The sequence below is a fragment of the Macaca mulatta genome, chromosome 8 (genome assembly GCF_049350105.2).
Source record: "Macaca mulatta isolate MMU2019108-1 chromosome 8, T2T-MMU8v2.0, whole genome shotgun sequence".
NCBI lineage: Eukaryota > Metazoa > Chordata > Mammalia > Primates > Cercopithecidae > Macaca > Macaca mulatta.
The window spans coordinates 41,645,406-41,672,040 of record NC_133413.1 but is presented as its reverse complement, the minus strand read 5'-3'; the positions used below and the strand labels follow the sequence as shown (position 1 = coordinate 41,672,040).

The 26,635-nt window shown below is 35.5% G+C and overlaps 1 protein-coding gene across 1 annotated transcript in view; it reads right to left on the bottom strand.

The window, feature by feature from the left end:
* ADAM18 (ADAM metallopeptidase domain 18) overlaps positions 1–26,635 on the bottom strand; it is a 151,754-nt gene that overhangs the window by 93,144 nt on the left and 31,975 nt on the right. The window contains exons 6-10 of the mRNA XM_015145216.3: positions 26,334–26,511; positions 8,168–8,233; positions 2,912–2,983; positions 2,545–2,711; positions 1,720–1,801 (exon numbers count right to left, since the gene is read on the bottom strand). Coding sequence (XP_015000702.3) covers positions 1,720–1,801; positions 2,545–2,711; positions 2,912–2,983; positions 8,168–8,233; positions 26,334–26,511 — 565 coding nt within the window. The remainder of the gene's footprint in view (positions 1–1,719; positions 1,802–2,544; positions 2,712–2,911; positions 2,984–8,167; positions 8,234–26,333; positions 26,512–26,635) is intronic.

Genomic DNA, 26,635 nt, shown 5'->3' with positions numbered 1-26,635 from the left:
ACAAGGCTACAGTAACCAAAACAGCATGGCACTGGTACCAAAACAGAGATATAGACCAATGGAACAGAACTGAGTCCTCAGAAATAATACCACACATCTACAGCCATCTGATCTTTGACAAACCTGACAAAAACAAGAAATGGGGAAAGGATTCCCTATTTAATAAATGGTGCTGGGAAAATTGGCTAGCCATAAGTAGAAAGCTGAAACTGAATCCTTTCCTTACTCGTTATATGAAAATTAATTCAAGATGGATTAGAGACTTAAATGTTAGACCTAATACCATAAAAATCCTAGAGGAAAACCTAGGTAGTACCATTCAGGACATAGGCATGGGCAAAGACTTCATGTCTAAAACACCAAAAGCAACAGCAGCAAAAGCTAAAATTGACAAATGGGATCTCATTAAACTAAAGAGCTTCTGCACAGCAAAAGAAACTACCATCAGAGTGAACAGGCAACCTACAGAATGGGAGAAAATTTTTGCAATCTACTCATCTGACAAAGGGCTAATATCCAGAACCTACAAAGAACTCAAACAAATTTACAAGAAAAAAAACAAACAACCCCATCAAAAAGTGAGCAAAGGATATGAACAGACATTTCTCAAAAGACGACATTCATACAGCCAACAGACACATGAAAAAATGCTCATCATCACTGGCCATCAGAGAAATGCAAATCAAAACCACAATGAGATACCATCTCACACCAGTTAGAATGGCAATCATTAAAAAGTCAGGAAACAACAGATGCTGGAGAGGATGTGGAGAAATAGGAACACTTTTACACTGTTGGTGGGATTGTAAACTAGTTCAACCATTATGGAAAACAGTATGGCGATTCCTCAAGGATCTAGAACTACATGTACCATATGACCCAGCCATCCCATTACTGGGTATATACCCAAAGGATTATAAATTATGCTGCTATAAAGACACATGCACTCGTATGTTTACTGCAGCACTATTCACAATATCAAAGACTTGGAATCAACCCAAATGTCCATCAGTGACAGATTGGATTAAGAAAATGTGGCACATATACACCATGGAATACTATGCAGCCATCAAAAAGGATGAGTTTGTGTCCTTTGTAGGGACATGGATGCAGCTGGAAACCATCATTCTTAGCAATCTATCACAAGAACAGAAAACCAAACACCGCATGTTCTCACTCATAGGTGGGAACTGAACAATGAGATCACTTGGACTCAGGAAGGGGAACATCTCACACAGGGGCCTGTCATGGGGAGGGGGGAGGGGAGAGGGATTGCATTGGGAGTTATACCTGATGTAAATGACAAGTTGATGGGTGCAGCACACCAACATGGCACAAGTATACATATGTAACAAACCTGCACGTTATGCACATGTACCCTACAACTTAAAGTATAATAATAATAAATAAATTAAAAAAAAAAAAAAACATTGCTCTAGTGCTTTATTTATTTAAAAATCTAAAGCAAATATTCGTGTCCATTATGACCAGTTGGTGAGTGGTTACACTAAGGTTTGTTCACATAATATTCTTTGTGTTTGAACTTTATAAATAAATAAACTTTCTGAGATTCTATTAATTTTGTCCCAACAAAATAATAATGAATATACATATTCAGAAAAGATCAAGTGATTATACATTGTTTACTTAAATTAATACTTATAAAATATAATATACAGCTTAAAAATAGTGATGTAACAAAGAATAAAAATTACGTACCATAGCAATACCTGCGTCATGGCTTTCATTGCATATGGTGCCTGGAAATGTTGCTCCCACATATTTAGGATGTTTCCTGTAACTACATTATTATAATTTTTTTATTAACATAGTTAGGCAAAACAATTTGTAAACTTATTTATTAAATTAAACCTTCTTTACATAAAATTTTAAAAATGACTTTGCAAATATATAAAGCTTCAAACTAGGTAATATCCAGTAAACTATACAAAATACTAAAATCATTGACTTTAATCAATTCACTTTAACACCAATGTAATTTCCTTTTGCATCTCCTAAAATGGATATAATTTTATTAGCTCAAATTTAACTTCATTTGGTTACCAAAAGTTAAAGAGAAAATAATTTTTAATTTGTGGAAGAGGCAATCTTACCACTCCTAAAGATAAGCATTTTAGCATATTAAATAGTGAAAAGAAAAAACCCAAATCGCTCCTAGTAAAAAGTAGACATGAAATGTATTAATTTATCATGGATAATTTTAACTGAATAGTCTCCATTTTTACATCATTCATAAACTAAGGATTATATGTTTTCTATAGTAAAGTCAATATCGTAGAAGTTCATGAAATGCAGGTTTTTGAAATAATACTTATACTCCAAACTATTCTAATACAAAATTGATTATTGTTACTTTTATTATATCTTTAAGTACACCAGTACCTCCATGGCAAAGGCTACTAATTTTTAAACACTTTCAAAGGGGCTTACGAAAAGTTGACGAACACAATAAATTCACTAAATTACCAATTTAAAATAATTATTTATGCAGATATCTTTATTAATGTAGAACATTGTGCTTACACAAGTAAGTATGCTATGTCATGGGGCCGTAGGATGAGATAGTCCCGTTTCCACGCCAAAAATCTTTGTAATATATCATCAGCATCCCCACTGGTGGAAATCTGGTTTTCATTTGACCACAGTTCCAAGGAAGACAGTATAACAGTCAATCTGAACTGGGTAAACATCTAAAAATAAATTTATTATACATTTTTAAAGTAACAAGTTATTACATTTAGAAGATACACTAAAAAATAAAGAAAATGTTCCAGTATTTTGAGTATTGAACTAACAAAAAGTATTTAAGTTATTCATTTGCCAAGATAGAACCGAAATTATATTAAAGAAACTTTCATGAAAATGGAAATGTGAAAAAGTAAAAACTTACAGTGTTGACAAGCCCAATAACCTGGACAATTTTTTGTGTTACAGCCATCATTTCAGATCCCATATAATCATACTGAAAAAGAAATTTCATTTTTCATAAAAGTATTATTTTGAATCATGTGAATGAAATATTTAGGCATTGTATTAGGTATTATAAGTTATCTAGAGCTGTTTTAAAGTACATGGGAGAATGTGTGTAGATTTGAGCAAATTCTACGCTATTTTACATAAGGGACTTAAGTTTCTATGGATTATATATTATGTATATACATATATATACGATACACACACACCCAGAAATATTATTAAGCCTTGAAAATGGTTGTCCTGTCATTTGTGAAAACATGGATGAGTCTGGAGGACATTATGCTAAGTGAAATAAGCCATACACAGAAAAGAAAATCTACATGATCTCACTTACATGTGGCATCTAAACAAAACAAAACAAATATATTCAGATACATAGAAACAAAGTGAAAAGGTGGTTGTCAATGGGCAGAGGGCAGAGTGTGGGAAGAAATGTGGAAACGGCATTCATAGGATACAAAGTGTGGGTTATGTAGAATAAATAAGTCTAGAGACCTAATGTACAATGTGAGAACTACAGTTAACAATATTGCTTTATATACTGAAAATTTGCTAAGAGACTAGATTTTAGGTACTTTTACCACAAAAAGGTAACACTATGTATACAAAAACATCATGATGTATATACATCTTAAACATATATACTTTTAAAAAGAATAAAAGGTTACAGAGAAGATATAAATTGCCAATATCAGGAATGAAAGAAGATTACAATATCAAAGGATGATAATAAAGTATGAAAATACTGATGTCAAACACTTATTACATTTTCATAAATTTGAAAATATTACTTAAAATGGCATTTGCCAAAATGGCCAAAGGTAAAGTTCAAACAACATATAATCATGTAACTATTAAAGTGGATTCTATAACTTTAAACCTTCCCATAAAGAAATATCAGGTTGAGAGGACTGTAAGGGTTAATTGTTGGGCAGGTGCAGTGGCTCATGCCTATAACCCCAGCTCTTTGGGAAACTGAGGCATGGACAACATGGTGAGACTTCGTCTCTATAAAAATTTTTTAAAAATTATCCAGGCATTGTGGTTCATGCCTGTAGTCCCAGCTACTTGGAAGAATGAGGCAGGAGGATTGGTTGAGGCCAGGAGTTCGAGATTGCGGTGAGCTATGATTTTGTCACTGCACTCCACGCTGCATGACAGAGTGAGGCCCTGTCTCTCTCTCTCTCTCTCTAAAAAAAGTTAATGGTTACCGATATTTAAATAATAAGTAAAGAATAAGTAAAGGTATTTGTACAAAAATCATTCATTCAGAATGTAGGAAAAGGGCAGACATTGTAATTTGTTTTATGAAACCAACACTACTTTAACAACAGCTTAACAAGAAAAGGTCTTTTTTGGATATTCTCGTCAGACATAAAATGGATTATCAATGTCACCACAAGAAAATTCAGGCAAGTCCAAACTGAGAAACATTTCTACAAAATAACTGGCATGTATTCTCCAATCGTGCCAAGGTACATGAAAGACAAAGATCATAGTAATGCCACAGATTGGAGTAGAAAAAAGAGACATGTCAACTCAATGGAATGTACGATCTTATAATTGAGGACTGAATTAGGAAAAAGACATTTGTGGGAAAAATGTCAAAATTTTTATAATGGTTGATAATAATGTAGAAACATTAACTTTTAAGTTTTGATTACGATATTATGATTATAATAAGAGGTTAACTTAGGAGAAGCTGTGAAAAGAATCTCTTTACTGTTTCTTAACTTTCATGTAAGTCTAAAGTTCTTTCAAAATAATAAGTTTAAAATAGTAAAATGCAGCTAAAAAGCAAAGAGGGATATCCCACCAATATCACTGGTGAACATTAGAAATGCTGATACTACAAATATACCAATTTCTAAAAGATAAAAAGAATGTGTTACAAATTCATTCTAAGAAATTTGATAATTTAGATCATTTTTAAAAATTACTTGAAAACCTATGCCTTAGTCCATTTGCCTGCTAAAAAGAATAACACACACTGGGTATTATAAAAAAGAGAAATCTATTTATTCACATTTCTGGGAGTGGAGAAGTCCAAGAGCAAGTTGCTAGCATCTGGCCTGGTGAGGGCCTTCTTGCTATATCCTCACATGGCAGAATGCAGAAGAGCAAGCTACACAGTGCTTTTATAAGGGCCTTAATCTCATCCACAAGGGAAGAAGTTCCTCATGCACTAATCACCTCTAAATGGTCCCATTCCTTAATACCATCACCTTAGCCATTAAGTTTTAATACCTGAATTTTGGAAGGAACACATTCAAACCCTAACATTCCATCCCTAGTTTCCCAAAACTCATATCATTCTCACGTACAAAATACCTTCATCCCATCCAAATAGTCCTAAAAAATCCTAACTTGTTCTATCATCAGTTTTTAAGTCTAATTTCAAAATCTCACCTAAACATTATATGAGTAAGACTCAAGGCAAGATTTATCCTGAGGCAAATTAATTTCCAGCTGTGAGTCTATGAAATCAAACAAGTTATACGCTTCCAAGATACAACGGTGGGACAGGCATAGGACAGACATTCCCATTTCAGGCAGAAGAAAGAGTCAAGAAGAAGGGAACAGCAGGTCCCAAACCAATGCAAAACCCAACAGAGCAAACAATATTAAATTTTAGGGCCTGCAAATGATCTTCTTTGACTCCATGACCCACCCATGAGACACACCGGGGTGGGATTTGAGCCCCAAAGGCTTTGCTGTGTGCAGCCCATGCTTCAGCTCTCACACATTGAAAATGCATGCACGCCGCTTTCCCAGGCTGTCGTTCCTTCCTGGTTGCTCTATAGTTCTGCAGTGTTGTGGGTGGTCCAGCACCTATGTCTCTGCTAGACATTGCCTTGGTGGGATCTCTCTGAAGCATCCTTTGAAATAGAGGTGGAGGTAGCCATGCCACCACAGCTCTTGCACTCTGTGAGCCTGGAGAGTTAGCACCAGGTGGACACAGCCAAGGTTCACAGTCTGCACCCTTTGAAATTACAGTCTGAGATGCACCTGGGCCCAGCTGAGCTACAGCCAGGGCAGCAGAGAAGTGCCTGGCTGTGATGCAAGGATCTTAGACCTGAGGTGGCCCCGGTGTGTAGTAAGTCTCAAGGTCCTATAAGCATTCTGGCTTCTCTCTTTAACTTGTCTTGCTTACAAATCCCTAGCACGCTGAGCTTGTAATGAAAGGAATGAGGCACATCCCCCATATATCTCCCAACTTCCTGAGTCCAGCTTTCAAACTTCAGAAAAACATCACCTGGGAGATCTCCGATAAGGAATGCCAAATGTATAATGTTAACCAATTGTAATGCTGTAACCGAGAGAATTACCTTGTTCCCTGTAACTTTACATATCCTGTTTACATCGGGCTATAAAAAGCAAGCACTCGCATTGTTCGAGGCCCTCCCGTATGCTGTGGAATGGAGGGACCAAGTTCGAACTTGTAGTAAAGATCCTTGCCGCTTGGCTTTGACTCTGGACTCTGGTGGTCTTCTTTGGGGAACAAACGGTCTGGGCATAACAGTAATAGGAAGGCAGCCTTGAAGATCTCTAAAATGTCTTTGGGGTTATTCTCCTCTTGTGTTGATAAATAGCAGCTGACTTCCTCTATCCACACCAATTTTCTTTAAAGGTCACTTGACACACTCTTGCTATTCTACCATACATACTTACCCCACCCCCACTCCTGCCTCCACCGTTTTTTTTGTTGTTGTTTGTTTTTTTTGTTTGTTTGTTTGTTTTTACAGGGCCAGGCTGCGAGTTTTTCAAATTTTTACATTCTTCTTCCCTTTTAATTATAAAATCTATATTTAAACCATTTATCTTGTCTCAAATTTTACTATAAATAAGTAGAAAAAGGCATGCAGCATCCTGAACACCTTGCTGCTTAGATTTCTTTTGCCAAATACCTGAGTTCATCATTCTTAAGTTCTGTCTTCCATAAAGTTCAACGGCATGGGCTTAACTCAGTCAAGTGATTGGCCACTTTATAACAAGAGTGGTCTTTCTCCCAGTTTCCGGTACCTTGGACTTCACTTCCATCTGAGCTCTCATAAGAATAGCCTTTACTGTCCATATTTCTACCAGCATTCTGTTCATGACCACTTAAGTAATTTCTAAAAACTGTTCATAACCACTGATCTCTAAAAAGATTCACAACTTCCCTAATTCCCTTCTCTTCCTCTGAGCACTCATCAGAATCACCCTTCATACTCCATTCGCAGTAATACAAGCTTTTTCCATTATTTACTTCAAAACAGCTCCTGCTTCAACCCATTGCTAGGTACCAAAATTACTTCCACATTTTTAGACACTTGCTATGGCAACACCTACTCCTGATACCAACTTCTGTGTTGGTCCATTTGTGCTGCTATGACAGAATATGACAGATTGGGCAGTTTGTAAAGGACACAAATTTATTGTTCATAGTCCTAGAGGCTGAGAAATCTGCGATCAAGGCACCACAAACTGGTCTGGTGAGGACCTTTTTGCTATGTCCTCATAGGGAGGAAAGCAGAAAGGCAAGCTACAGAATGCTACATGAAGTCTGTTTTATAGGAGACTTAATCCCATACATGAGGGAAGAATCTTTAGTGGCAGAATTGCCTCATTCCTTAAAGCCATAACATTGGCCATTACGTTTTAATACATGAATTATGAAGGGAACACATTCAAACCATAGCAATCTAGCTTGTAGAAAGTAAAACAAGTTTAAAGAAAATCTAAACTTCCCTATGTATATCATATGTAAAGAAATTTAATATGTACTTTAAAATATTTACCCAAAGAAAACTTAAGGTCTACAGGGTTTCAGAGTAAATTCTTTCAACTATATGTGGAAGGAGTCATACTCATAACATCTAAATTCTCAAAGAGACTATAAGAAGAAGAAAATTCGTTAACTTATTTGATGAGGCTAGGATAATCTTCATAACAAGGAGAAGAAGGGGGGGGAACAAAGGGAGAGAGTGAATGAAGGAGGGGTAGAGGAAGAAAAGGGAAGACAGAGGGGAGGGGAGGAAAAGAGAGGAGAGGAATAAAATAGGGAGACAATGGAGGAAGGGAAAGGAGGAGGAAGAGAGAAAAGAGAAGACAGGAAGGCAAGAAGGAAAGTTCTTTCTTGAAAGCATACTTAGCTCCTTTTTGAAAGACCTCTTGAAAGCATACTTACCAAAGCTTTTTCCACTATAATGTATATTTCCAGATATTGGGGTAATAGTTTTGAAAGATTTTTTTTCTGGAAAGAAACAACAACACGGATTTATAAAATGTTAACATGTATTGAATTTAACAGAAAAAATGGCATGTAAAGACAGCAAAAAATTGCATATAAAATTTTCATAAGGACTTAAATATAAAAATTAATTCCAATGTAGAAAATTCTACTTCAAAACATATTTCAAGCTTAAAATATTTACAATGAACCTACTAGAGTAATGTAAGGGTCTAGTCTCTGTTAATGCTGAATGAGGAGAAAAAAACATAAACATAAAGATACACCTTCTGCTGTCTTCATCTGCTGACAAATCTACACTTTGAACATTTTTCACTGACTGTCTTATGAAGGACTAAGCAACACTAACTGTGGCATACTGAAAATTGTCCATTCATAGAGATATAGGAAATATTTGAGAACACATAGTCTATACTGAAATTCAAGTAAATACTGTGAATTGTCTATTGATAATAATTGATGATTTATAGATTATTATCTTACACAATCAATAATTATTGCATTACATCAAATGACACACAAAGCCTATGCTCTGGAACAATTGAATTATTTCTGATATTTTATATTCTGTTCTTCCCTGTGTACCCATATGATTATCTCCTATAAATCATCACTTATTACATCCTCATTGAACACTTTATTGATAATTTTACATGAGCTTTATTTCTAACAAACTGAAGTGCCTTCTCACACATAGAAACTTCAGAGAAATTTCTTCTTTCATCTAAGCATATTTACTGGCCACCAAATACAAGAGTAAAGAGGGTGCTGAATCTGCAATAGAATAGTCCGAGTTAAAATAAGTAAACAAGCAAACGAATAAGCTGACTGGATAGAGCCTCTATTTAAATAGGTTGGTTTATATTTCCATGGGAAAGTAAAGTATGCCTCATCTCATATATCTATCATTGTTTATCTATCTATCTATCTATCTATCTATCTATCTATCTATCTATCTATCTAATGGACCTATCAGACTATCTATTCATCATCTAAATCTATCAGTCTATCATCTATCAAGACATATATGTTTATTTATCTATCCATCTATTTATATATCCTCTCCTTGTGTATACATGTATATATGCAATTTTGTAAAAAAGGGGACTCTCATTTTTTTTCAATATTCTAAAATATGTGAGTTTCGTCTTTTAAACTTTCTGTTATTGGTGTGTTTTTTGTGATCATACTATTGAATGACCATACAACTTATTGCTCAAACTGAAATAACGTTGAGTGAGAAAAGGGCGCACTAAAATAATCAAAATTATAGAATTATTAAAATCGATACTTAATGACTAAAAAGTTTAACTTTCTCAGCAGCAACCTTGCAAACAAGAAGGGGTGACATTCATCTTTAGTCTCTTTATAAAGAATAACTCTGCCAAGAATTTTGTAGCCAGCAAAACTAAGTTTTATAAATGAAGGAGAAGTAAAGTCTTTTTCAAACAAGCAAATATTAAGCGAATTTGTCACTACTAGATCAGCCCTACAAGAAATGCTAAAAGGAGTTGTACCTCTTAAAACAAAATTTCAATACACACCAGAATAGGACCTCTTGAAAGCATACAATGCATAGGACCTATAAAACAATAACACAATGAAGAATACGAAGTATCTTTGTGACAATCAGCATGACTGGAGCAGTGTCTCACACCTCAATATTAATGTCGAATGTAAATGGTCTAAATACACCACTTAGAAGATACATATTGGCAGGATGGATAAACAAATTCACAAATCAAACATCTACTGGCTTCTAGAGACTCACCTAACATGTAAAGATTCTTATAGACTCAAGGCAAAGGGGTGGAAAAGACATTCCAGACAAATAGAAACTAAAGGCAAGCAAGAGGTGCTATTCTTAGGTAAAATAGACTTTTAAGCAAAAACAGTTTTAAAAGACAAAAGGATGTTGATATGCTTTGACTGTGTCCCCATCTAAATATTGTAATAACCCCCATCTGTCAAAGGTGGGGTCACGTGGAAATAATTGAATCATGGGTGCAGTTTCCCCCATACTGTTCTCATTGTAGTGAATAAGTCTCATGAGATCTGATGGTTTCATAAATGGGAGTCCCTGGCCCAAGCTCTCTTGCCTGCTGACATGAAAGATGTCCCTTTGTTCTTCCTTCATCTTCTGCCATGATGTGAGACCTCTCCAGCCATGTGGAACTGTGAATCCATTAAACCTTTTTCCTTTACAAATTACCTAGTCTCGAGTATGTCTTTATTAGCATTGTGAGCACAAACTAATACAGATGTCATTATATAATGATAAAAGGATCAATCCAACAAGAAGATATTACAATCCTAAATATATATGCACCTAACTTTGGTGCTCCCACATTCATAAAACAATGACTACTTGTCCTATGAAAAGAGATAGACAACAACACAATAATAGTGGATGACTTCAACACTCCAGCGACAGCACTAGACAGATTTCAAGGCAGAAAGGTAACAGAGAAACACAGGACTTAAACTGTACTCTAGAACAAATGGACCTAACACATATTTACAAACTATTCTACCCAAGAACTACATTCTTCTCATCAGCACATAGAACATTCTCCAAGACAGATAATATGATGGGCCACAAAATAAGTCTCAATAAATTTTTTAAAAATCAAAATTATATCAAGTATCTTTTCAGATATGATGGAGTAAAACTAAAAATCAACTCCAAAAGGAACGCTCAAAACTATAGAAATACAATAAAATTAAACAATTTGATCCTGAATGATTTTGGGGTTAGCAATAAACTCAAGATGAAAATTTAAAAATTCTTCAAAATGAATGGTAATAATAATACAAATTATCAAAACCTCTGGGATACAGCAAATGCAGCGCTGAGAGGAAAGTTTATAGCACCAAACGCCTACATCAAAAAGTCTGAAAGACCACAAATTGACAATTTAATCTCAACCTCAAGGAACTAGAGAAATAAGAACAAACCAAACCCAAAGCTAGCAGAAGTAAAGAAATAACAAAGATCAGAGCAGGTCTAAATGACATTGAAACAAAAATATTAAAATGATCAATGAAATGAAAACTTGGTTCTTTGAAAAGATAAACAAAATTAATAGACCATTAGCTCCATTAGCCAAGAAGAGACAAGATTAAAAGAAGATTTAGAAATAAAAATGAAAGTATTACACCTGACATCACAGAAATACAAAAGATCATCCAAGACTACTACGAACACTTCTATGCATACAAACTAGAAAAATCTGGAAGAAATGGATAAATTCCTGGAAACACACAACCCTACTAGCTTGAATCGAGATGAAATAGAAATCCTGACTAGACCAATAACCATCAGTGAGATTGAGTCAGTAATTTTAAAAACCTGCCAAAGAAAAGCCCAAGGCCACAGGAATTCACAACCAAATTCTACCAGACATTCAAACAAGAATTGATACCAATCCTACTGAAACTATTGCAAAGTATTTAGAGCACGGATGCAAAAATCCTCAACAAAATATTAGCAAATAGAATCCAATAACACATCAAAAAGATAATTCACCCATGATCAGAAGGTTTCACCTCAGGGATGCAGGGACGGATCAATATATGCATGTCCATAAATGTGATTCACCACATAAAAATGGAAAACAATTATAACAATCTCAATAGATGATGCTGAAAAAAGCATTCAATAAAATCCAGCATCTCTTTATAACAAAAAAATTCAACGAACCAGGCATAGAAGGAACATACCTCAAAATAATAAAAACTATATATGACAAACCCACAGCGAGCATCATACTGAATGGGTAAAATGCTGAAAGCATTCCCCGAAAACTGGAAAAAGACAAAGATGGATACTTTCACTACTTCTATTCAACGTAGTGCTGGAAATCCTAGCAAGAGCAATCAGGCAAAAGACATAGATAAAGGAAATCCAAATTGGAATATAGTAGGTCAAGCTAACTCTGCCAATATTATAATCATATACCTAAAAAACCCTAAAAGGCTCCTCCAGAAGACTCCTACATTTGACCAGTGAATTATGTGAAGTCTCAGGTTACAAAATCAATGTACACAAATTAGTAGCACAGCTGTACACCAACAATGACCAAGCTGAGAATCAAATTCAGATCTCAATTCCTTTTACAACAGCTGCAAAAATAAAATAAAATAATTAGGAATATACCTACCCAAGGAGGTGAAAGATCTTTACAAGGAGAACTACGGAACACTGTGTAAAGAAATCCTAGATAGCACAAACAAGTGGAAATTCATCCCATGCTCATGGATGGAAGAATCCACATTGTGAAAATTACCATACTGCCAAAAGCAATCTACATATTCAAGCAATTCCTATCAAAATACCAAAATCAGTTTTCACAGAATTAGAAAAAAATAACTAAAATTCACATAGAACCAAAGAAGAGTCTGAATAGCCAAAGCAATTTTATTGGTCCATTCTTGCACTGCTATAAAAGAATACCTGAGACTGGGTGATTTGTAAAGAAGAGATTTAATTGGCTCACGGTTCCACAAGTTGTACAGGAAGCATGACAGCTTCTGGGAAAACTCAGAAAACTTTCAATCATAGTGGAAGGCAAAGGAAAAGCAGGCATGTCTCACACGGACAGAGCAGGAGAAAGAGAGCGCAGGGGAGGTGCTACACACTTTTAAACAACCAGATCTCCTGAGCACTCTATCGCAAGAACAGTACTAGGAGGATGGTGTTAAGCCATGAGAAACCACCCCCATGATCTAATCACCTTCCACCAGGCCCCACCTTCAACACTGGGAATTACAATTTCACATGAGATTTGGGAGGATACAGAAACATATCAGCATTCTTTTTTTTTTTTTTTTTTTTTTTTTTTGAGACGGAGTCTCGCTCTGTCCCCCAGGCTGGAGTGCAGTGGCCAGATCTCAGCTCACTGCAAGCTCCGCCTCCCGGGTTCCCGCCATTCTCCTGCCTCAGCCTCCCGAGTAGCCGGGACTACAGGCGCCCGCCACCTCGCCCGGCTAGTTTTTTGTATTTTTTAGTAGAGACGGGGTTTCACCGTGTTAACCAGGATGGTCTCGATCTCCTGACCTCGTGATCCACCCGTCTCGGCCTCCCAAAGTGAGCATTCTTAAGCAAAATAACATATCTGGAGACACTACATGACTTCAAACCACACTACAAAGCTTTAGTAACCAAAAGTGCATTGTACTGGTATAAAAGTAGATACACAGACCAATGGAATATACTAGAGAACCCAGAAATAAACCCAAATACCACGAACTGATCTTCAACAAAGCAAACAAAAACATAAATTGGGGAAAGGACTCCCTATTCAATGAATGATGCTGGGAATACTGGATAGCCACATGTGGAAGAAGGAAACTGCATCCCTATCTCTCATCATATACAAAAATCAACTTAAGATGGATCAAAGACTTAAATTTAACACCTGAAACCATAAAAATTCTAGAAGAAAGCTTAGGAAAAACTCTTCTGGACATTGTCCTAGGCAAAGAAGTTAAGACTAAGACCCCAAAAGCAAATGCAACAAAAACAAAGATAAATAAATGGGACATAATTAAACTAAAAAGCTTCTGCACAGCAAAAGAAATAACCATCAGAATAAACAGGCAACCTAAAGAAGGGGAGAAAATATTTGTAAACTATGCATCTGACAGAGGACTAATATCCAGAATATACAAGGAACTCAAACAAATCAGCAAGATAAAAACAAATAACCTCCCACACACAGTAGGCAAATAACATGAATAGACCTTTCTCAAAAGAAGATACACAAATGACCAACAAACATGAAAAATGGAAACATCACTAACCATCAGGGAAATGCAAATTAAAACTATAATGATAAGCCAAGCACTTTGGGAGGCCAAGGCAGGCAGATCATGAGGTTAGGAGATGGAGACCATCCTGGCTAACAGGTTAAAACCCCATCTCTACCAAAAATACAAAAAATTAGCCGGGTGTGGTGGCGGGCGCCTGTAATCCCAGCTACTTGGGAGGTTGAGGCAAGGGAATAGCGTGAACCCAGGAGGCGGAGCTTGCAGTGAGCCGAGATCGCCCCACTGCACTCCAGCCTGGGCGACAGAGCGAGACTCCATCTCAGAAAACAAAATAAAAAACAAACAAACAAAAAACTATAATGAGATACCACTTTATGTCAGCCAGAATGGTCATTATTTAAAAAACTGAAAAAAAAAAATAGATGTGCAGATGTGGTGAACAGGGTACTTATTTCAACTTCAGGAGTATATGTACATACTGCTGGTGGGAATGTAAATTACTACAACTACTATGGAAAAGCAGTATGGGGATTTCTCAAAGAAGTAAAAGTAGATCTATCATTTGATCTAGCAAACCCACTGTTGATTATCTATCCCCCAAAATAGAAATTATTATATCCAAAAGAATGTTGCACACATATGTTTACTCCAGCACAATTCATTATTCCAAAGATATGGAACCAACCTAAATGTATTTCAATCAGTGAGTGGATAATATATACACCATGGAATTCTCCTCAGCCATAAAAAAAAATGAATTAATGTCTTTTGCAGCAACTTGAATGGAGGAGGCCATTATTCTAAGTGAAGTAACTCAGGAATGGAAAAACAGATACTATATGTTCTCACTTTTAAGTGGTATGCAAAGACATACAGAATGGTATCATGGAAACCGGAGATTCAGAAATGGGGAGCGTGAGAGGGGGAGTGAGGGATTAAAAGCCACATATTGGGTAGAATGAACACTACTCAAGTGACGGGTGGAGTAAATCTCAGACATCACCACTATACGATTCATGCATATAACTGTTCACTCATACCAAAAGCAATTGAAATGAATATATATATATATATATATATATATATATATAGAGAGAGAGAGAGAGAGAGAGAGAGAGAGAGAGAGAGAGAGAGAGAGACAGAGAGACAGAGACTGGTAGCCTGGAAAACTAGAAAGTCTTAGAGGTTTACAAACAGCAGTGTGTGTTGTGTATGACTCCTCTAAATCTTTTATCTCCATGCCTCCTGTTAAGTTATGTAACTTATTATAACCTCAGTTATGTATCTGTAAAATAAGTATGACAAGCATGATTGTAAATAGCATTAAATAAGATATGAAATGAAAAATTAATGTTTGTATTATTTTGATATAATCAAAACTAGTTATTGACAAAACTAGATGTTTTTCTAAACAAATATAACAGCATACAAGACAAAATTATATTCTCATTGATTAAAAATTGCATAAGTAAAATAATTGCTCTTGATAGATTCTCATGTGCTTTATTTTCTTAGTGTCTCTCCTTCTAATGCTATATTTCTGATATTTTAGAGCAATGTGTTTTTCAATATTATCTTAATATTTTCATTACATTGCCTATGATTATTTTCAAAATTGCATTTCATGGTTAATACATTTAAAATTGTGAACATTTTCAATAGAATCTTTCCAAAGGCCATTATATATGTATTATGCATATTATATATGTTAAATTATGTATATAATATACACAATATATTACATATAATTTTCCTTATGCTATTTTTAATCAATGAGAACATAATTTTGCCTTGTGTGTTGATGTACTTGTTTTTAGAAAAACAACTAGTTTTGTCAACAACTTTTAAGTAGAAGTAGTTAAAAATAAAAGTTGGAAATTGAATATATATATATACACACACACACATTTTTTTAAATCTCCAATTTTTATTTTAAGTTCAGGGGTACATGTACAGGACATGCAAGTCTGTTACATAGGTAAACATGTGCCATGGCGGTTTGCTGCTCAGATCATCCCATCACCCAGGTATTAAGACCAGCATCCATTAGCTTTTCTTCCTGATCCTCTTCCTCTTCTCATCCTCCACCCTCTGACAGGCCCCAGTGTGTGTTGTTTCCCCGCATGTGTCACGTGTTCTCATCATTTAGCTCCCACTTATAAAAGAACATTCAGTGTTTGGTTTTCTGTTCCTGCTTTAGTTTGATGAGGATAGCAGCTTCCAGCTCCATCCATATCCCTGCAATTACATGATCTCATTCTTTTGTATGGCTGCATAGTATTCCATGGTGTACATGTACCATATTTTCTTTATCCAGTGTGTTACTGATCGGCATCTGGGTTGATCGGCCAATCATCATGATTGATCGGCCATGTCATTACTATTGTGACTTTATATTCTTGTTAGTCTCAAAACAAAAATAAATATCTTTAGTATCTGAGTTTTCAAATAAATTTAAAATAATATTCACAATATTGTTGGATATGTTACCTGCAATAAAAGTAACTCCCAAAATTATTATAATATTAATAGATTATTTTTATTTTCCATATTTTATACTTAAAAATAAAAAAATTGAAACACTAGAAAATACCAAAGATCAGGGAACTCATGTGTCATTCATCCAGTTTTCCCCAGTGGTCATAAACTTATCAAAACCAGGACACTGACATGGGTACAGTCTCTGTGTGCATGTGTGTGTTTGTGTGTGTGTGTGTGTGTGCCATTTTGTCATGCATGTATTCATGTCACATTTAAAAAACTCAGCTGCTCTATTAAGTATGTAATAGTACCTGATAATGTTCTTAATTTGCATTTTTCTAATGGGTGGTGATGATGTAAATATTTTAATGTATTTTTTATTTTGTTTTGTTTTGTTTTTGCCATGTCTATATCCTTTTCAGTGAAATGCCTCTTAATGTTTTGGCTATTCTTTAATTGTATTTTTTAAATGTTGACTTTTGAGTTATTTATATAGTCTCAGTATCAGTCCATTGTCACATTTCACATCTATAGCTTATCCTTTTGGGATACAAATGTACATAATTTTGTTCTATGCATAGATTGTGTGGTGGTGAACTCAGAGCTTTTAGGGTATCCATCACCCAAATATTGTATATTGTATCCATTAAATATTCTCTCATTATCTACCTGTCTCTCACCTCCTCACCCATTCAAATCTCTATTGTCTATCATTCCACACTCTACACCCCCATGTGCACAGTATTTATATCCCATTAATAAGTAACTACATACAGTGTTTATCTTTCTGTGTCTGACTTGTCTCATTTAAGATAAAGGCCTCCAGTTGATCTGTGTCATTGCCAATGATAGGATTTCATTCTTTTTTAATATAACTGTTGGCTACTTATATGTGTTTTTTTTTTGAGAAAGTATGTTTACCTGTTCAAATATCTTGCCCATTTGCAAGCAAAAGCTTTTTAGTTTGTTGCAGTGTTTTTGTTTGGTTGGTTGGTTGTTTTCCGTTTTTTTGTTTGTTTTTGTTTTTTTGTTTGTTTGTTTTGCTTTTGTTGTGTGTGCTTTTTAGGTCCTGTCTAAAAAAATCCTTGCTCAGACCTATGTCATGTAGTGTTTCGCTTAGGCTTTTCATCTAATAATTTCATGGTTTGGGGTTTTAAGTTTAAATCTTTAATACATTTTGATCTTTTTATATCAGTTCAGAGATAGGAATTTACTTTCTCTTTTTTGTGTGTGAATACTCAGTTTTCCCAGCACCATATATTGAAGAGACTGTCCTTTCTCCATTGTGAGTTCTTGGCACCTTTGTTAAAAAAAAAAAAAAAAAAAAAAAAAATGCTAACTGTAAATGCATGCTTCTATTTCTGGGCTCTCTATGCTGTTTCATTGATCTATGTGTCTGTTTTGATGCGAATACCATGCTGTTTCAGTTACTATAGCTTTATAGTATATTTTCCTCTTTTTGCTCAAGATTGCTTTAGATATTTGGGGTGTTTTCTTGTTGCATATACATTTTGGACTGACTTTTTTCTATTTCTGTAAAGATTGATATTAGAATTTTGATAGAAATTGCATTGAATCTGTAAGTTTCTTTAAGTAATATGAACATTTTAACAATATTATTCCAATTCAGGAACATTAGATATCTTTGCATTTACTGTGTCTACTTCAATTTCTTTCATCCATGTTTTATAGTTTTCATTGTGGAGCTCTTTAATCTCCTTAGAAAAACTTACTAAGAGTTATTTTATTTTTTGTAGCTATTATAAATTGAATTGTTTTGTTGAATTCTTTATCAGATAGGTTACTATTGGCAATAGAAATGCTACGGATTTTTTTATGTGGAGCATGTTGCTTTTAATTTCCATGTATTTGTACAGTTTCCAATGTTTCTCTTATAATTCTAGTTTTATCCCACTATAGTTAGAAAAACTATTCAATACTATTTCAATTTTTAAAAACTTTATGAAGACTTGTTTTGTGTCACAGAATGTGATTTATCCCAGAGAATGCTCCATATGCAGTTGAAAAACATGTGAATTCTAAAGTTGTTGGATCAGATCTCCTGTAAATGTCCATTAAGTCTCTTTTAATTTTGAGTAGAGTTAAAATGTGGTATTTCTCCGTTGATGTTATACCTGCATGTTTCCTCCTTTACTGAAAGTGAGGTGTTGAAATCCCCTATTATTGTATATGTGTCTATCTTTTCCTTTAGATCTATTAATGTTTGCTTTATATATTTAGGTGCTACAATTATTGGGTGCGAAAATATTTGTGATAGTTAAATCCTTTTCCTATATTGACCACTTTGTCATTATATAATGCCCTTGTTTGTCTTTTTTTTTTTTTTTTTTTACACTTTTTTCCTTGGAGAATATTCTTATCTAAGTACAGCTACTCCTAATTTATTTTGGTTTTTATTTGCAATAAATATATACTTTTCATCCATTTACTTTCAGTCTATGTGTATACTTAAAGATAAAGTGAGTCTTTGGAGACATCAAATAGTTAGGTCTTGTTTTAGGGTTTCTGGTTTTATTAACTTTATTCATTTCCAATTTTTATTTTAGGTTTGGGGGGTACAAGTGCTGGTTTGATACATAGGTAAATTGCATGTCATAGAGGTTTAATGTACAGATTAATTTGTCAACCAGATAATGAGCATTGTAACCAATAGGTCCCCACCCTATACCCACCTTACACTCTCAAGTAGGCCCAGTGTCTATTGTTCCCTTCTTTGTGTCTATGTGTACTCGATGTTTACCTCCCACTTATCAGTGAGAACATGTGGTATTCGAGTTACTATTTCTGCATTACTTTGCTTAGAATAATGGCCTCCAAGTCCATTCATATTGCTACACAGAACATAATTTTAGTATTCTTTGTGGCTGTGTAGTATTCCATGGTGTACATATAACAGATTTTCATTATGCATTCCATCATTGATGGACATCTAGGTTGATACTATGTCTTTACTATTGTGAATAGTACTATGATAAGCATATGTGTGCATGTGTTTTTATGGTGGAATGATTTTTATTCCTTTGGGTGTACACCCAATAATGGAGTTGCCGGGTCGAATGGTAGTTCCATGTTCTCTAAGAAATTTCCAATCTGCTTTCCACAGTGGCTGAACTAATTTACATTCTCATCAGCAGTGCACAATTGTTCCCTTATCTCCACAGCCTCATGAGCATCTGTCACTTTTTCTTTTTAGTAATACCTATTCTAACTGGTGTGGAATGGTATCTCATTGTGGTTAAGATTTATATTTTTCTAATGATTACCGATGATGAGTATTTTTTCATATGCTTGTTGGCTGTATGTATGTTTTCTCTTGAAATGTGCTTGTTCATGCCCTTTGGCCATTTTTAAATAGGATTCTTTTTTTTTTCTTGTAAATTTTAGATATTAGGCCTTTGCTGGATTCATACTTTGTGAATGTTTTCTCCCATTCTGTAGGTTCTCTGTTTACTCTGTTGATTGCTTCTTTTGCTGTGCAGAAGCTTTTCTGTTTAATTAGGTCCCACTTGTCAATTTTTCGTTTTGTTACAATTGCTTTTGGCATCTTCATCATAAAGTCTTTGCTAGGGCCTATGTCCAGAGTGATATTTCTTAGGTTTTATTTTAGAGTTTTTATAGCTCTAGCTTTTACATTGCCTTTTATATATCTTGATTTGATTTTTGTATATTGCGAAAGGAAGGAGTTCATCTTCAATCTTTTGCATGTGACTAGCCAGTTATCCTAGCACTGTTTATTGAATAGAAATTATTTTCCCAGTTGTTTGTTATTGTTGATGCTGTTGAAGATAAGATAGTTGTAGATGTGCAGCTTTATTTCTGGGTTCTAACCTGTTCCATTTGGTCTGTGTTTCTGTTTTTCTACCAGGACCATGCTGTTTTGGTTACTTCCTTAAAGTATAGTTAGAAGTTGGATAATGTGATGACTGCATCTTTGTTCTTTTAGCTCAGAATTCCTTTGGCTATTCAGGCTCTTTCTTTGGTCTCATATGAATTTTAGAATAGTTTTGTCTAATTATGTGAAAAACTTTGTTGGTTGTTTGATAGGAATGGCATTGAATCTGTAAATTGTTTTGGGGTGCACTGACATTTTAACAATTTTTTATTCTTTTTGAGAAGGAGTCTTGTTCTGTCACCCAGGCTGGAGTGCAGTGACACCATCTCGGCTCACTGCAACCTCAGCCTCCTGTGTTCAAGCGATTATCCTGCCTCAGCCTTTCCAGTAGCTGGGACTACAGATGCACGCCACCACTCCTGCCTAATTTTTGTATATATATGGTTTTTTTTGTTTGTTTGTTTTGTTTTGTTTTGTTTTTTTGGTAGAGATAGGGTTTCACCATGTTGGCCAGGCTGGTCTCAAACTCCTGATAACAGATCATCTGCCTGCCTCAGCCTCCCAAAGTGCTCAGATTACAGGCATCAGCCACTGTGGCTGGCCCATTTTAACAATATTGATTCTTCCTTCCTAACCATGGGCATAAAATATTTTCCCCATTTGTTTCTGTCATCTGATTCCTTTCAGCAATGTTTTCTGATTCTCATTATAGAGATCTTTCACCTCTCTGATTATCTGTATTCCTAAGTATTTTATTTTTTGTGGCTAATGTGAATGAGATTATGTTCTTGATTTGCCCCTCAGTTTGGTTGTTATTAGCGTATACAAGTGCTACTTTTTTTTTTTTTTACATTGATATTGTATCCTGAATCTTTGCTGAAGTTGTTTGTTACATCTAAGAGCCTTTGGGCGGAGACTATGGGGTTTTCTAGGTATAAAATCATATCATCTATGAAGAGAGATCGACCTCTTCTCTTTCTATTTGAATGCCTTTTATTTCTTTCTCTTATGTGATTGCTCTGGTGAGGTCTTCTAGTACTATGTTGAATGGGAGTGGTGAGGGTGGGCATGCTTGTCTTGTTCTGGTTCTCAAGGGGAATGCTTCCAGCTTTTGCCTGTTGAGTATGTTTGCTGTGGGTTTGTCATAGATGACTCATTGTTTTGAAGTATGTTCCTTCAATGCCTAGTTTAAGGGTTCTTTACATAACAGGATATTGAATTTTATTGAAAGTCCTTTCTGCATCTGCTGAGATGCTCATGTGGGATTCTGTTAAACAACCTGCTACTGAATGAGATTCTGGTATGTTGTATCTTTGTTTAAAAGAATTTCTTGATTTCTGCCTTAATTTCATCATTTATCCAGAAGTCATTCAGGAGTAAGTTGCTAAATTTTCATGTAATTGTATGGTTTTTATAGATCTTCTTGGTGTGAACTTCTATTTTTATTACACTGTGTTCCAAAAGTGTGGTCCGTATGACTTTTTTTTTTCTAATTTGTTGAGAATTGCATTATGGTCGAGCATGTGGTTGATTTTAGAGTACATGCCATACACCCATGAGAAAAAATATATATTCTGTTGTTCTTAGGGTGGAGTGTTTTGTAGATGCATGTTAGGTCCATTTGGTCAAATGCTGAGTTTAGGTCCCAAATATTTTTGTTAGTTTTCTGCTTTAATGTTCTGTCTACTACGTCAGTGGAGTGTTGAAGTCTCCTAATGTAATTGCGCAGTTATCTACATCTCTTTGTAGGTCTGCAAGAACTTGCTTTATGAATCTGGGTGTGCCAGTGTTAGGTGAAAATCTATTTAGGATAGTTAAATCTTCTTGTCTACCTGAACCCTTTATCATCATGCAGTGCTCTTTGTCCATTTTGATTGTTGTTGGTTTATAGTTTATTCCATCTGAAATTAGAATAGCAACCCCTGCGTTTTGTGTTCTCAGTTTACTTGGTAGATTTTTCACCATCTCTTGCTCTGAATCTGTGGATGTCATCACATGTGAAATGGGTCCCTTGAAGAAAGTATACAGTTGGGTCTTGTTTCTTCATGCAACCTGCCATGCTTTTATGTGGGGTGTTTTTCTCCTTTACATTCAAAGTTAATATTGATATGTGCAGATTTGATCCTGTCATTGTGTTGTCAGCTGGCTGTTAAGAAGATTTGATTGTGTAGTTTCCCTATAGTGTCAATTGTCTATGTACTTACGTGTGTACTTGTGGTGCCCTGTATGGTCTTTTGTTTCCATGTTTAGCATTCCCTTAAGGGTCGCCTGTAAAGCAGGTCTGGTGGAACAAATTATCTCTGCATTTGCTTGTCTGAAAAGGATTTTATTTCTTCTTTGCTTATAAAGTTTAGTTTGGATAGATATCTAATTCTTGGTTGAAATTTATTTTCTTTAAGAATGCTGAATATAGGCTCTCAATCTCTTCTGGCTTGTAGGGTTTTGCTGAGAAATCTACTCTTCGCCTAATAGGGTGTTCTTTGTAGACGGCCTGCCCCTTGTTTCTATTTGCAATGTTTTCTCTTTCACATTGAGTTTGAAGAATCTGATGACTATGTGTCTTGGGATGGTTGTTCTTGTATAGCATTTTCTTGGGGTTCTCTGAATTTCCTAAATTTGAATGCTAACCTCTCTAGTAAAGTTTGGAAATATTTTGTGAAAAATATCCTCAAATATGTTTTCCAAGTTGCTTGCTCTCTCTCTTTCACTCTATTTCAGGGACGACAATCATAGGTTTGTTCTCGTTACATAATCCCATATTTCTCAGAGGTTTTGTTCATTCTTTTGCATTTTTTCTTTGTGTCTGACTGAATTGATTTGAAAAACCAGTTTTTGAGCTCTGAAATTATTTCTTTAGTTTTGTCTATTCTGTTGTTAACACTTCTGATTGTACTATGAAATTCTTTTAGTGAATTTTTCAGTTTTGTTATACCAGTTTGATTCTTTCTTTAAATGGCTATATCCTCTTTCACCTCCTCATTGTTTAATTGGATTCTTTAGATTCCTTGGATTGGGTCTCACCTTTCTCCTACATCTCAATGATCTTTATTGCCATCCAGATTCTGAATTCTAAGTATGTAATTTCAGTCATTTCAGCTTGGTTAAGAACCATTGCCAGAGATACACTACAGTCATTTATAGGTAGGAAGACACTCTGGCTTTCTGAGTTGCCAGAGTTCTTGTGCTAGTGCTTCCTAATCTGTGTAGGCTGCTGTTTAAAGTTTTTGTCCTTTGGGTGAGGCTTTTTGTTTTTATATTCTTTGATACTTTGAGGGTTTGACCATGTTTGTAAGTTGGGTTCAGTCAACTGACTTTGTACCTGGATGATTTTAGGGGGTTCATGCTTGGTTTCGTATTCCTGGGCTGCATGCTGTAACCCTGGGGGGCTGAAATCAGGCCCATGGTTTTGTTCTTTAGTTAAGCACCTGCTGTGCTTGAGGGGCCAAGATATTCCTGATATGTTGGCAACAACATTCCATTTGAGCGTGCTATCAAAAGTGCTCTGTCATGGTGATGGCAGCAGCGTCTGCACTCCTTCATGCAGACCAGCAGTGGCTGACTGGCGGTGCAGCGGGGTCTCCATGCATGTACATGTAGTAGTGGTAGCGGCATGTTGGCTTCCATGCATGCACGCATGGCAGCAGCAACAGGGAGACATGCTGGAGTCCACGCATCCAGGTGTATTCCAGCAGTGGTAGCTCTATGGAGTCTGCATGTGTACATGTACCGGCAGGGATGAAGCTGCAACAGCAAGGTGCATGCACACATACCAGAAAAATAATGGGGGAGGCTATGGGTGAGTGTGCACCAACAAAGTGGTGGGAGAGGCTATTGGCACATGTATGATGGCAAGAGTCCAAATTTCTCCAATGGTTAGGTAGGGTCTGCTGGTGAAGGAGCTATGGTAGCAGAAACAGGGAGGCATTCAGGTTGGGCAGCTGAGGTTGTGCTGCAAATGAATGTAGCCAGGGAGGAACCCCAGAAGAATACGTCAGATAGTGGGGTGCTCAGATCAGAATGGCCTTGTCCCTCCAAGCGAGGCAGCCCTGTTTTGTCCAGGTCCAACAATCAACAAAAGCCAAAGCCACCTAGAGGAGTGTGGGGAGCCTTGGGGTATGAGCGCTCCTGGCTTTACTCCACTGCAGCTCTTCCTGAACCAAACTCCCTGGGTTCTGCACAGGCTGGGGTCCTGTCCCTGCCACTTCTCCAAGCAGCTCTCCCTGCCAGATCAAGTGTCTGTGGGGGTCATGGGATCGCCTGCAGCTAGAATTCTGGAAGTTTTTATAGTGAGAGTGGGCTACTCCTCTAACATTTAACTCACCTCTTCCCCAGGAGCTGCTGGGAGCCAGGGATGAGTCCTGGTGCTTAACAGCCCTGTGCAGGGTTCCCAGCTTCCTCCCCATTCAGCACAGGGTCTACATCCTCCCTCCACCCACCCTCAATTTCTTCCTTCCAAAGATCTGCTCAGAATGTGTTGGTCTTCTTTGTCTTGTTTTCCAGTGGGAGATAACCTTCCTGGCTGTGTCTAGTTGGCCATCTTTGCTCTCCTCCCTCCCATTTTTTTTCACTAATTAAGCCACATTATTTCTTTTAGTTGAACAGAATAATTCATTTACATTCAAGGTAATTATTTATGGGTAAGAAGTTGGTATTACCATATTCTTATTTGTTTTCTAGTTGTTTTGTATAAACTTCTTCTTTTTTTTTTTTTTTTTTTTTTTCATTTCTTGCTATCTTCCTTTGTGGTTAAGTGATTTTTTCTCTATCAAGTATGTTTTGATTTCTTGCTTTCCACTTTTAGTGGGTCTGTTAAAAATGTTGCTTCGTGGTTATCATGAGGCTTACAAAGAACATCTTATAGTTGTAGCAGGTTATTTTGTACTGATACCAAATTAATTGTGGTCACAAAAAAAAGGAAAAAGAAAAACTCTGTTTTTTATACATTTGGTTCCCATCACAACCTATAGGCACTTTTTTCCTCCACATATTTGTTAATGGTTTAACTTGCAATCTCAGGTTTTTGATGTATTCCATAAAAATCATTAATGTGCAGTTGGTCTAAATTTTACTCTGCTGTATATGTGGAAGCAATGCTGTTTCCAGCTTTCCATATCTCACCTGAAACCAGAAACCTGAGAAGAATGCTTTTTTATTTATCTCAGTAAATACTTTTGGCAATAATGAACTACAAAATCGAGACAAATTTTAAAGTAGCAAAAAAGTGTGAAGTCTCTAGGAATCATACAGATAGTTGGTTTCATAGCTTCACGGATTTTTTTTTTTCAGGATTCACACAAGCTAATTTAATTTCAAAACACATCCATTTGCAGACCCAAGAAGTGCTTTGAGCGCCAAGTATGGTAAACACAAAGAGATCCATTCACAGACACATGATAAGCACACTGCCATAAGACAGAGGCAAAGAAAGAATCTAGAAAGAAACAAAAGAGAAGCAACTCATTTTGTCCAAGGAATTCTCAATAAGAATAATAGAATACTTTTATCAGAAAAAAACAGAGGCCACATGGTGATGGATTGAAATATTCGAAGTGCTGAAAGAAACTGTCAAGCAAGAATTCTATACCTAGTCTATCAGCAAATTAAGAGCACTGAGCAACATGCAAATGGCTGTGTATTTTAGAAAGATATGTTCAGATAATATGTAAGATAGATATCAAAATATTAAAATTAATTTTACCAAGGTACTGGAATAACAGTGACTGTTCTTTCTGCATTTCTAAACTTTTTCAATAGTATCCATTTGGCTTGAAAAAAATATAAAAATTAGGGCTACAAAATACATCATAAAATATTAAGCTTGAAATATGTAACTTTCCAAGTATTTTAGATGAAGTTTCAATGTTTTATTTAAAGGTAGAAAAATATATAAAATTTAATATTCCTACTCAGTAGCTAACTAAATTCCTTTCATGATTTAAAAGAAAACTACACAGGCAATTTTCTAGTATGTCATAACATCAGAATGATGATAGTCACCTGTGAGTTTAAAGGAACTTTGTAGGACTGGTCTTTCTGCCAAATATGACTGTAATTTTCTGCTAAAATTGATACATTTGAATCATTATTTTTCATTTGATAAATTATATGCTCAAATCTTGCTGAAGATTCTAATGGTTCAATTCCATAACTGACATTTTCAAACTGGAGAAATCCCCTGAAAATTTAGAAAGCATAAGAAAATAGTTATAAAAATCCCACAAATGATCCCATCAAAATGATAATCTGAAATGGCTTAAGAAATAAAAAACTATACTAAAGAACACAATTTTAAGCCCATT